General features: G+C 39.7%; 2 protein-coding genes across 4 annotated transcripts; one reads left to right on the top strand and one right to left on the bottom strand.

Moving 5' to 3' along the window:
• Window positions 1–744: 744 nt before the first annotated feature.
• Window positions 745–4,581, bottom strand: mettl18 (methyltransferase like 18). Its single transcript, XM_044373522.1, has 2 exons — window positions 4,170–4,581; window positions 745–1,885 (listed from the first exon to the last, which is right to left on the bottom strand). The coding sequence occupies exons 1-2, from the start codon at window positions 4,272–4,274 to the stop codon at window positions 932–934; spliced, it is 1,059 nt and encodes a 352-aa protein (XP_044229457.1). The 5' UTR covers window positions 4,275–4,581; the 3' UTR covers window positions 745–931.
• A 24-nt stretch (window positions 4,582–4,605) lies between these two features.
• zdhhc16a (zinc finger DHHC-type palmitoyltransferase 16a) lies at window positions 4,606–9,334 on the top strand. 3 transcript variants are annotated; one of them, XM_044373520.1, is made up of 11 exons: window positions 4,607–4,771; window positions 6,047–6,304; window positions 6,411–6,605; window positions 6,700–6,788; window positions 6,911–6,939; window positions 7,049–7,182; window positions 7,390–7,473; window positions 7,564–7,649; window positions 8,148–8,271; window positions 8,452–8,522; window positions 8,636–9,334. In XM_044373520.1, the coding sequence occupies exons 2-11, from the start codon at window positions 6,071–6,073 to the stop codon at window positions 8,736–8,738; spliced, it is 1,149 nt and encodes a 382-aa protein (XP_044229455.1). In that variant the 5' UTR covers window positions 4,607–4,771; window positions 6,047–6,070; the 3' UTR covers window positions 8,739–9,334. The 3 variants fall into 3 exon arrangements, with proteins under 3 accessions (XP_044229453.1, XP_044229455.1, XP_044229456.1); XM_044373518.1 differs by having other exon boundaries at window positions 4,606–4,771; window positions 7,390–7,649; XM_044373521.1 differs by lacking the exon at window positions 7,390–7,473.
• The last annotated feature ends 31 nt before the right edge of the window (window positions 9,335–9,365 follow it).

Below are 9,365 nucleotides of genomic sequence, written 5' to 3'. Positions count from 1 at the left end.
AAAAAAAACAGCTTTTAAAACAAGCTGTCAGTTGTAATGACTTGAGACAGTTTCGTTGTTTAGTGACCGTGTAGAAACCCTTTGATTTCCCCATTCTTTGCTTACCACCTCATATACGAGAAACTAGTCTGAACCTGATGCATACTTCCTCAGAAAAAGCCCTGTCAGATTAATTCAATGGATTTCCTTGATCTGGACTAAAAGGGGATTCCACTTTGTGTTGGAAAAGTTACGGCCCAGTTCCCTTCTTGTTCTCGGACGCTTATTTGACATATTTCCAGGATGTATATAGTCATTACCGTGCGTCACATCTTTTAGTTTTGCAACAAACCACACCCAGAGGACAGTATGAAATTTCACTTTACAAAAACAGAAGGTGAAAACCAGCATAGTCAAGAGAAGCCATTACCAGAATCAGAGGTACAGAGACCCCATAGAGTCCCACCATTGATGTGCAGTGACTCTAGAATCCACTTTCAAACTACATCCTTGGGCTGGTGGGATAAGTTGCAATTGACATTTTGCGCCGGACTTCAGAAACAAGCCTGGCTTTCATGCTGCTGTTTGAACACTGGGGAAATCACTTGCAAAGGTCACTGAGCCCATTTCCTTTCTTTCCTTCCCCCCCATTTATCTAAAGACCTGTAACAGCCCCTTTCAACTGCACTTTAGTTACTGGCAGACATATTCAAATTTCTATATAGGAAGTGAAAGAAGGTGTAGGTGACCAAAGACCAAACAGGAGACGAGACAGCATATTTTATTACAGCTTTTTCTTGTTTTATCACTGTTACACTCATGTACAGACTCCATGTAGAGGACTAAAAGACAATCCTTACATTCTTTATATCAATTCAACTGTGTAGTAATCCTAATTCCCATTTAACAGAACACAGAGTCTCTGAATAAAGCTGCATATTCAACCCACAACTTAAGTGTCCTTTTTAAAACGTAGGACTACTACATGTCTCTGAAGTCCTTCTTCACTATCCCACAGGTGATCCATGGAGAAAATACCCCTCTCCTCCACAAACGTCTCAAACAGGTGCAGCCCACCACCTACACCAAAGTAGTGGGATTTGGTGGCGAGGTAGACCAGTCCGTCTGCTGCCAGCAGTTTGCGAAGGGCCTCATGTAGAGCAGGGTAGTATGCGGTGTTGTAGATAGTCTCTGAGGTGAAGATGATGTCGTATTTTGGTGGCGGGTCTTTCTTTAGAACCAGAGTAAGAAATGTGCTCCAGTCACCAGAGAAGAAATGGCACCTGGCTAGTAGTGGATGCAGGGAAGGGTCAACAGCTCTTTTCTTAGGAGGTGGGTTGCCTTCTTTTAGTTCTTCTTTCGCCTTTGTTTTACAAGAATCCACCTCCTGGATTTTTCCCTTTCCCCTCCCTTCTATGTCATCTTCGCTGTCAACATCATCCTCTTGGCAGTTTAGTATTACATTTGGCACTGTGAGCTGTTCAATAACTGTACTGTTATAGTCTTGGAAGTGGACCTGCCTGGCTCCTCTCTTCAGAGCCAATATCCCCAGCAGCCCCGCACCGCAGCCCAAATCCAAAACCGCCTTCCCCCCAAAGGTCTCTCCGTCTTTCTCAATCAGCTCCAGAAGGTCGTAAGTGCACTCCCACACCTTCAGCCCTCCCTCGTACAAGCCAGAGATGAGATCAGACCTCTGCTCCGTAGTGCGGGAAAGAATTTTCTCCTCATCCTCTCTCTCTGACACAGTCTTCTCAAAAATTGTCTCATTGAGGAAGTGGAGAGGAGGGAGAATTCCAATGGTGACTGTTTCACAGACGACATCCGCAAGGATGAGATGTGGGTCAGGTGGTGGATGGTGCTCTTTGGCCTCTTTTACTGGCTCTGCTGGTTTGGTATTGTCTTCCGTCTGAAAAATACAAAGCAGTGTGTACGGTTAGGGAACATATTTTCTAAGTTATAGCCTATGTCTGAAACAATAGAGCTATGTAGACAACATGTGTTTCAAATTGACAATATTACAGCTTACAGATACCAATCAGCAATTCAGTGAGGCTGTACAGCTAGAGGCAACTAAATATAGCATGGAAATTTTCTGATCTCAATGACTTCATATGAATTTCTTGCGAATTGCGAATATCATGTCATGTCATGTCATGTCACGTTGTGTGCCAAGTGTTTTCGGTAAGGAACGAAATAAACAGTGTTCGTGATTTATTAATACATACATGAGATTAAACATTTACATTAAATTAAATGTTAAACGTGTCACTTAACACACAACAATATGTAATCCTTACTAACCAAGAGAACTAGTGGTGATGTTGACATGTATTAAAAATGGGTTCACAACTCCAAGCTTCAGTTAACATGGCTCATGTGACATCTGCTTATGAAATGGATTTTGTAAGGTCAAATGAAGAAGACGCTCTGTTATTAGATCTGGGATCCTCCTGAGTGTGAAAGCACAAAGTAAATGCACATTTAAGCGTTTTCATTTATGAAGTTCTGTGTTTGACTGTTAATTTGTTTGTCTGACTTTGGTCTGATTCTGTATGTATTTACTACTCAATTTATGCTCCTTTTTCTATAAAATGTGCCCTACAAACAAAGGCTGTCACAAAAACTAGCTGACTGGTGACTGACTATGATGATTAGACATGAAACTATTACAAATCAGCCGTGTGATTCAATGTGTGTGATATAAACGTTGTTTGCAAATGTCATGTGTGTACTGATACAGCTGTTGTCAGCTGTGGTCACACCCTCCAGAGCTCACTAGTTTAGATAAAAAAAAACCAACAAACCCTAACGAATTGTTGCAATGCATCAGAGCTTTGGTGTCAGACATAACAATAACAACTCTATTAATATGAACTTGTATGATTTCCGTTATGACTTTTTATTGACACATGACACTGTCTTGTGACGTCATGGCTCATTGGCAGGGAGGCTGTCGACATACGCTCTCTGGTGGATGCATAATTACGCCATTAATACACTGTAATGGAAACGTTTCTGTTGTTGATTAGCTGTGCAGTTGCTCATATGGTGGAAGATTTGAAAGTTGTTATTGAAGATATGTTAAATAATCAGCATATATGCATAGTATGTGTATTAGTGAGGCATTGTGCCCTTTTCTTTTCTAATGAGATTAAAGAGTACCCCCATTCAAGAGGCAAATCAATACTTCTTTTGAGTGTTATTGTAACAGAAGACAGGTCTGTCTTCATTGTTGGTTAAATATTAAAATTAAAAGGCCCTTTTTCACAGCAGACATTTTGACTTGTCATGGTAGGAGAAGCACAGGTATTACTAATAACATTAACGATGGCTCTGTTCTGTTCAAGTACACCAGTAAACCACAACGGTGTGACAGTGAGCCAGCACGCACAGTACCAAGACCCTGAAACTGATGCAGCTAAATAGAACTCAGCCATCACTAAATTTATTATTTACACCTGTGCTTTACTGACTGACTTGTAAAAGTGTCTTCTGTGAAGAAAGCCTATAATATTCCAGCTTGATATATTCCAAACTGTAGTTTATATGCACAGTCTTTCAAAAGAAATCTGTAACAGTAAATATTATCATATCATAATCATATTCATTCATAGAAATGAAAGAAGAAGAAATCCCCTTAAATTTCATTCAGGAGTTATTAATGAGGTTAAGATGTTTTTTTCTTCTTTGGTGTTATTACACACCAGTTAGTCCAGAAACTGTATCAGGGCATGTCTCAGTTTCTCTTATTTTAACCAAAGAGGTGTTTTTTGTCAACTCAGTTTAATGTTTTTTAACAAAAAACTCAAATGATCATTTCTCAATGTAATCTGATGCATTGTTAACCCTTTGAATGTAATTTTATTTAATTATAGTTTTATTATAATTTTGCTCCATTTGTTTTGATGTTGTCTTAGCCTTGCTTGTTCTCATTGGATAATTTGCACTGTTATAGACAGAAATACAATGTCGTTTGTCCTCCAAGACTTTGTGATTTACTGTATGTAGATTTTATATCATGGGCCCTGCTCGACCCCCCTCACTTCCCCCAGCTCTCTCAAACTTATATAGCCACTGCAAGTGCAGATTACACGATAAATCTTTTCCATCCTTTATTAGATTAATACCCAACAATAACAGTGGAGGCTATCCTATGGTGCCAGTAAATCGAGTGAGACAACGTTACTCACAGATTTATCAGTATGGTCGTTTTTTCCCTTTCGCAATTCATTTCCATCCAAGTCGCCTGGGTTTGTTGTTTCTGCGTGCACGTCGAAGTTAAAACAAAATGACATGATGGACGTCAACACCACACAAAGTTAGCTCGGGGTTGGAAAGTTGGTATCTGTTAAGCTTAAAACAGGCTCCACATGGCGAGCAAACTCGTGTGAGGCAAACTGCAAATCCCAGAGTTCATTGAAGCGAAGCAACCGATTCCCAGCTTATTACCTATCTTTTAATAAATAAACTAACTGCCAATTAACAGTCTATTCAAATAATTGTGGGTTTAGAGATACATGTTTTCAAGATTTAGGCTCATACATGTAGATATTTGTAGGAAACCATCCGTGCCGAGAATATTGCGTTCAATTCCTGACTCGGATTACCATGATGCCTTTCGCCGCAGTTCAGGAGCATGCGCACTAAGTCCGGATCAGGATTCAGATGTGATAACTGTCACAGAAGGTGTCTGGTACTGCTCTTCTTCGCTAATATGTACTGTTTTTGCCTTTTCTTCTGAAAATGTCGACCGGACGGTTGGTTTCGGCAGTTTTCTTGCATTCATAGAGAAGTAAGTATTCCCTAATGGAAAACCGAAATGTTATTAAATACGAGAGTAAGTTATGAGGTGCAACACACAGCGTCGGATATTTGGGTACAGGAAAACACTGAATGACATCCAAACAATAGGGATTTGGGAGTGTGAGGATTCAATGAGACTGTTCCACAATAATGTTTACCATGAACAAGTTTATTATTTAGCAGTTTCATGGGGCGAAAACAAAGCTAACCGCCTTACAGTGGTGTATGGTAGTGAATAGTAGGTATATCAAATGGAATTTGGGAGCCAGTCAACCTGAATTTGGGAGTTAAGTTTATATAATCCGCCACTCCACCAGTGGCTGAGCCAAATGACACTTGAACTTCATCTTGTACAGCTAAAATGCAGCGTTAAATAGACCAACAAGCCTGCCGATTGTCGAATAAATATAGAGGTAACTAACTGAACATGTCCGTAGAAATGCACTTGCTGTGCTGCATTCCAGACAGGGTGGAGTCTGGGATTATTGCTGAAACGGTTTGACTATTACCCGTTAAATTGACTGACTAAACATAAATCTGCAACTATTTTCATTATCAATTAATTGTGTTTGTTCTTTGTTAAGCATTTTGTTTTTCCAGCTTCTCGTTTGATAGGATGTGCTGCTTTTTCTTGTCTTTAGTGATAGTAAATGAATAACTGAAGAAGTAGTTTGAAGACATCCACATGGGCTCTAGGAGATTGTGATGAACGTTTTCAACTATTTTCCTGTATTTTATAGACAGAACATTAGTTGATTGGTTGAGAAAATAATCAAGAGATTAATCAATAATGAAAATAATAGTTAACTGCAGCCCTACACTGGATAATTGTCAGTCAAGATTACTTTTATGTCCTTTTTGCTGAAGGTGGATGTATTAGCTGAACGTGCGATTAGTGTAACAATTAAAATAAAACTACATTTTGTTAAAGGACAGGTTCACAATTTTTCAAGTCTGTCTTAAAACAACAGTCAGGTGCCCATATGAACACTGAAAGAGGTTTCCCTCGCTGTAATCATTCCTCCTGTTCATACTGACTATTAAAAGATCCCTTTCAAATGTGCTTTCAATGTAAATGATGGGAGCCAAAACCTTTTTTGTGCAAAAATACATTTAAAAGTTTATCCGAAGCTTATATGAGGCTTCAGCAGCCTGTTGTATCAAGTGAAAAATTGTGATTCCGTCCTTTAAGACTCGTGTGTATGTCAACTTGGCATTAGGCTGTGAGAATCCATTGTTGATCATTTCTTTGTTTGTTTTGTAGGTGGGTGCATTTTACAGATGCAGGATGCGGTGGTGTCCCAGCTCTATTCTCCACCTGCTGCGCTGTGTGCGGTTGCGGTTGTGTACCAGGAGAGGAAAGAACAGGCTGCCTTTGTGGATAAGGGAACTATCGGCCTACATGAAACTACTGGTGCAGTCACTGTACTTTAACTCCCTCACAGACTCGGATGTGATTTTTGATTCAGTCTTTGAACCAGTGTTTTGGACTGTGGATTATGTCACCCGCTGGTTTGGCCTGGTAAGTGTGTGTGTTTTTGTGTTGTGTGCTCATTTAATTAGTCTCAGAGAGTTTTTAACTTTTTCTCTGAACCTTTCTGTGTCTGACCCCTGTCTTTGTCTGTAAGGTGTTTGTTTGCCTGGTGGTGATACTGACCAGCTCCATCGTGGTGATAGCCTATGTCGTCCTCCTGCCTCTGGTACTCAACACTTACTCCCCTCCATGGATCGCTTGGCATGTTTGTTATGGACATTGGAACCTCATCATGATTGCTTTTCATTACTACAAGGCCGCCAAGACCTCCCCTGGGGCCCCCCCTACAGTAAGATATAAACTCCACTTTCCTTTACTAATCTAGGCATGAATTAAACTCACATTTAGTGATGTCACTTAAAATGTCTTCTTTTTTCTTTTAGGAGAAAAATGACATTCCGTTTGTAGCTGTCTGCAAAAAATGCATCATGCCCAAACCAGCAAGAACACACCACTGTGGTATCTGTAACACGTGAGTCAGTGTTGCTTTTCTTCTGTTCGGCCGGGTTAGCAGGAAGTTTTTTTTGGTGTCTGGTTTGGTGCCACCATAGCCTCATGCTTTGTCTGATTGAATCTTTTGTATTTCCTTCACAGGTGCATTCTGAAAATGGACCATCATTGTCGTATCCTTTGTGCTAAAATCATTTCAAATAATATTTTTATGCAGTATTGGGAATCACATAATGTGACTATAAAACATGAAGGTGGTTTTCCTTAATTTCAGCAACTCAGCTTGGTTGAATAACTGCGTGGGACATTTTAACCACCGTTACTTCTTCTCCTTTTGTCTCTTCATGACCTTGGGCTGTGTCTACTGTAGCATCAGTGGCAGAAACTTGTTCCTAGACGCATACAATGCTCTTGAGGTGAGATATTCAGACTTCACAGCACACTGTTGGAATGCTGTAGCCTGTGGGGCTGCTTGGGGGTTTTGTCCTTGTAAGGCTTCTTTGGTATTAACTGTAACTTTTCTTTTATGTCTGGTGTCTTTCTCTATGGGGCTTAACCGTTTGCTAACTGACACTGTTTCTTTCTTTAACACTCGGGTTTGTGTACACGGGCTGCTTCATTAGCGCTTTAAGCATTTGGATGTGGAAAAACCAGGGGTACCAGTAACAGGGATGGGACTTCTTATAGGGCTTCTCCCTCCTGGCCAGGTACAGTCTCAAAAGTACACACACAATGACAAGAGTAAGCTTATCCGTTGTTATTATCATCTGTTTTCTAATATTTTTTTCTTTGTCAAGACTCACTATCAGACAGCTGCACCTCCATACACCTTTAAGGATAAGATGATTCACAAGAGCATCATCTACATGTGGGTGCTTACCAGGTAAGATGTGTATTTCACGTTGCCTATTGCCATACATAGCACCATACCATCTGGTGTCAGATATATCCCAAGTCCATACCATAGTTTGATAGTTCATTCACACTGGAAAAGTGACAAAATCAAGCGTACTCAAAGATATCGATATGTATACTGATTCTGATTTTGATGGACACAAATTAATGCACAAAGGAAATGGAGAAGCTACTCGCTGCTGCAAAAAATTAAAACAAATTATAGATGGTATTGGCACAGCCCTAGGAAGATCTCAGAAAACATTTTTTGTTAAGTTTAAATGGCAGATCCATTCCAGGTTTGCACTTTGATTGACACGCCTTGTATTGGCACATTGATTTCCTTCATACCAGCTCTAACCACAGTGTACTATCAATTACAAACTGTAAACTGTCATTAAATATGACAGAGCCTGGAATTGGGACATGGTTGTTGTTTTGTATTGCCTCGGCAGCAGATCAAATAAATTATGTTTTGTTCTTTCAGCACAGTGGGAGTGGCACTAGGAGCTTTGACCGTTTGGCATGCAGTTCTCATATCCAGAGGAGAGACCAGCATAGAAAGACACATTAACAGCAAAGAAACACAGCGACTGGCCAAACGGGGAAGGGTGAGCTTGTTGAATGATTAAAAAGTTAAAATAATTCTGGTTGAAAGTTAAGGGAGATTCTTTGTTATGATTGACTGTAAATCCTCAATTAATGGAAATTTGTTTCTTTAGTTTAAATGGCTCAAACCTTTTAATATGTTATTAATTGCTCCCTTTTTGTTACTCTAACTGCCCTGACAGGTATACAAAAACCCGTTCAATTATGGCAGGTTGAATAACTGGAAAATCTTCTTCGGTGTGGAAAAGACAAGGTGTGTTTCTCTGACGTTTGTCGAGATTTAATGTTAAGATACTCATATATCTTCTTATCACCAATGTCTTGTACTTCTTGTAACTTTTGCGTTGCTTTATCTTTTGTCTTTAGTCACTGGGTGACACGTGTCCTTCTTCCCTCCGGTCATGCCCCACATGGTGATGGATTGACGTGGGACATCTTCTCAGTTAAAAAGGACTTGATACCCGTATGACAGACTCTTCCTAGACATACACAGAGTCTACAGACTTTGCTCTGTCCAGCCTACTCTGGTCATTTGATCCGATTGGCGTAAAGATTCTCTTTATGGTGGAGAAATGGGGTCATGCCAACCTCCAATACCTCAAAAAATGCTGTGGCATAGCTCATGGTTTGACGGTCTACATTTTTCGGCAGTGATAAGGCAGTTTCTCTCGTAGAGTTTGTTCTCTACTTGAGTTACAAACTGGTCTTAGTTGACTCTGAGCTAATGACGGGTTTGATATTTTTACGTACTGACTGACATATCATTGGACTGAAGTAACTTGCAAAGAAATGATTTTTTTAAAGCAAACAATCTCCGCTCTTCCTGCCCAAGATAATATTCATTCAAAAAAACTTCAAAAAAAAAAAAAGAATAAAACACTAAGGTTTGGGACATAGTCATTTCTCCCAACACCTACACCCCTCTATCCCATTTGCACCCTCCAGTCCAACATATCATTTGATTCAAACATTCAAGGAAAACAGCAACACCATGATAATGTATTATTTATCTGTATTTTGTACTTGTTAAGTTAATAAATCTTTATAAATTGCTTTATTTAAATAGTTTGCACAAGGAGTTCTGGGTTATTACTAA

This window comes from Thunnus albacares, chromosome 14 (assembly GCF_914725855.1).
Source record: "Thunnus albacares chromosome 14, fThuAlb1.1, whole genome shotgun sequence".
In the NCBI taxonomy this organism is placed as follows: Eukaryota; Metazoa; Chordata; class Actinopteri; order Scombriformes; family Scombridae; genus Thunnus; species Thunnus albacares.
The sequence above is the reverse complement of the archived record's forward strand: the minus strand, read 5'-3'. Positions and strand labels throughout refer to the sequence as shown.

Bases quoted from the DNA above. Each gene is read 5' to 3' on its own strand.
- mettl18 (XM_044373522.1), bottom strand. From the start codon at position 4,274: ATGTCATTTTGTTTTAACTTCGACGTGCACGCAGAAACAACAAACCCA. The intron at 1,886-4,169 runs GTGAGTAACGTT...TGTATTTTTCAG, and splicing joins ACGACCATACTGATAAATCT to ACGGAAGACAATACCAAACC.
- zdhhc16a (XM_044373518.1), top strand. From the start codon at position 6,071: ATGCGGTGGTGTCCCAGCTCTATTCTCCACCTGCTGCGCTGTGTGCGG. The intron at 6,305-6,410 runs GTAAGTGTGTGT...TTTGTCTGTAAG, and splicing joins TCACCCGCTGGTTTGGCCTG to GTGTTTGTTTGCCTGGTGGT. The intron at 7,650-8,147 runs GTAAGATGTGTA...TTGTTCTTTCAG, and splicing joins TACATGTGGGTGCTTACCAG to CACAGTGGGAGTGGCACTAG.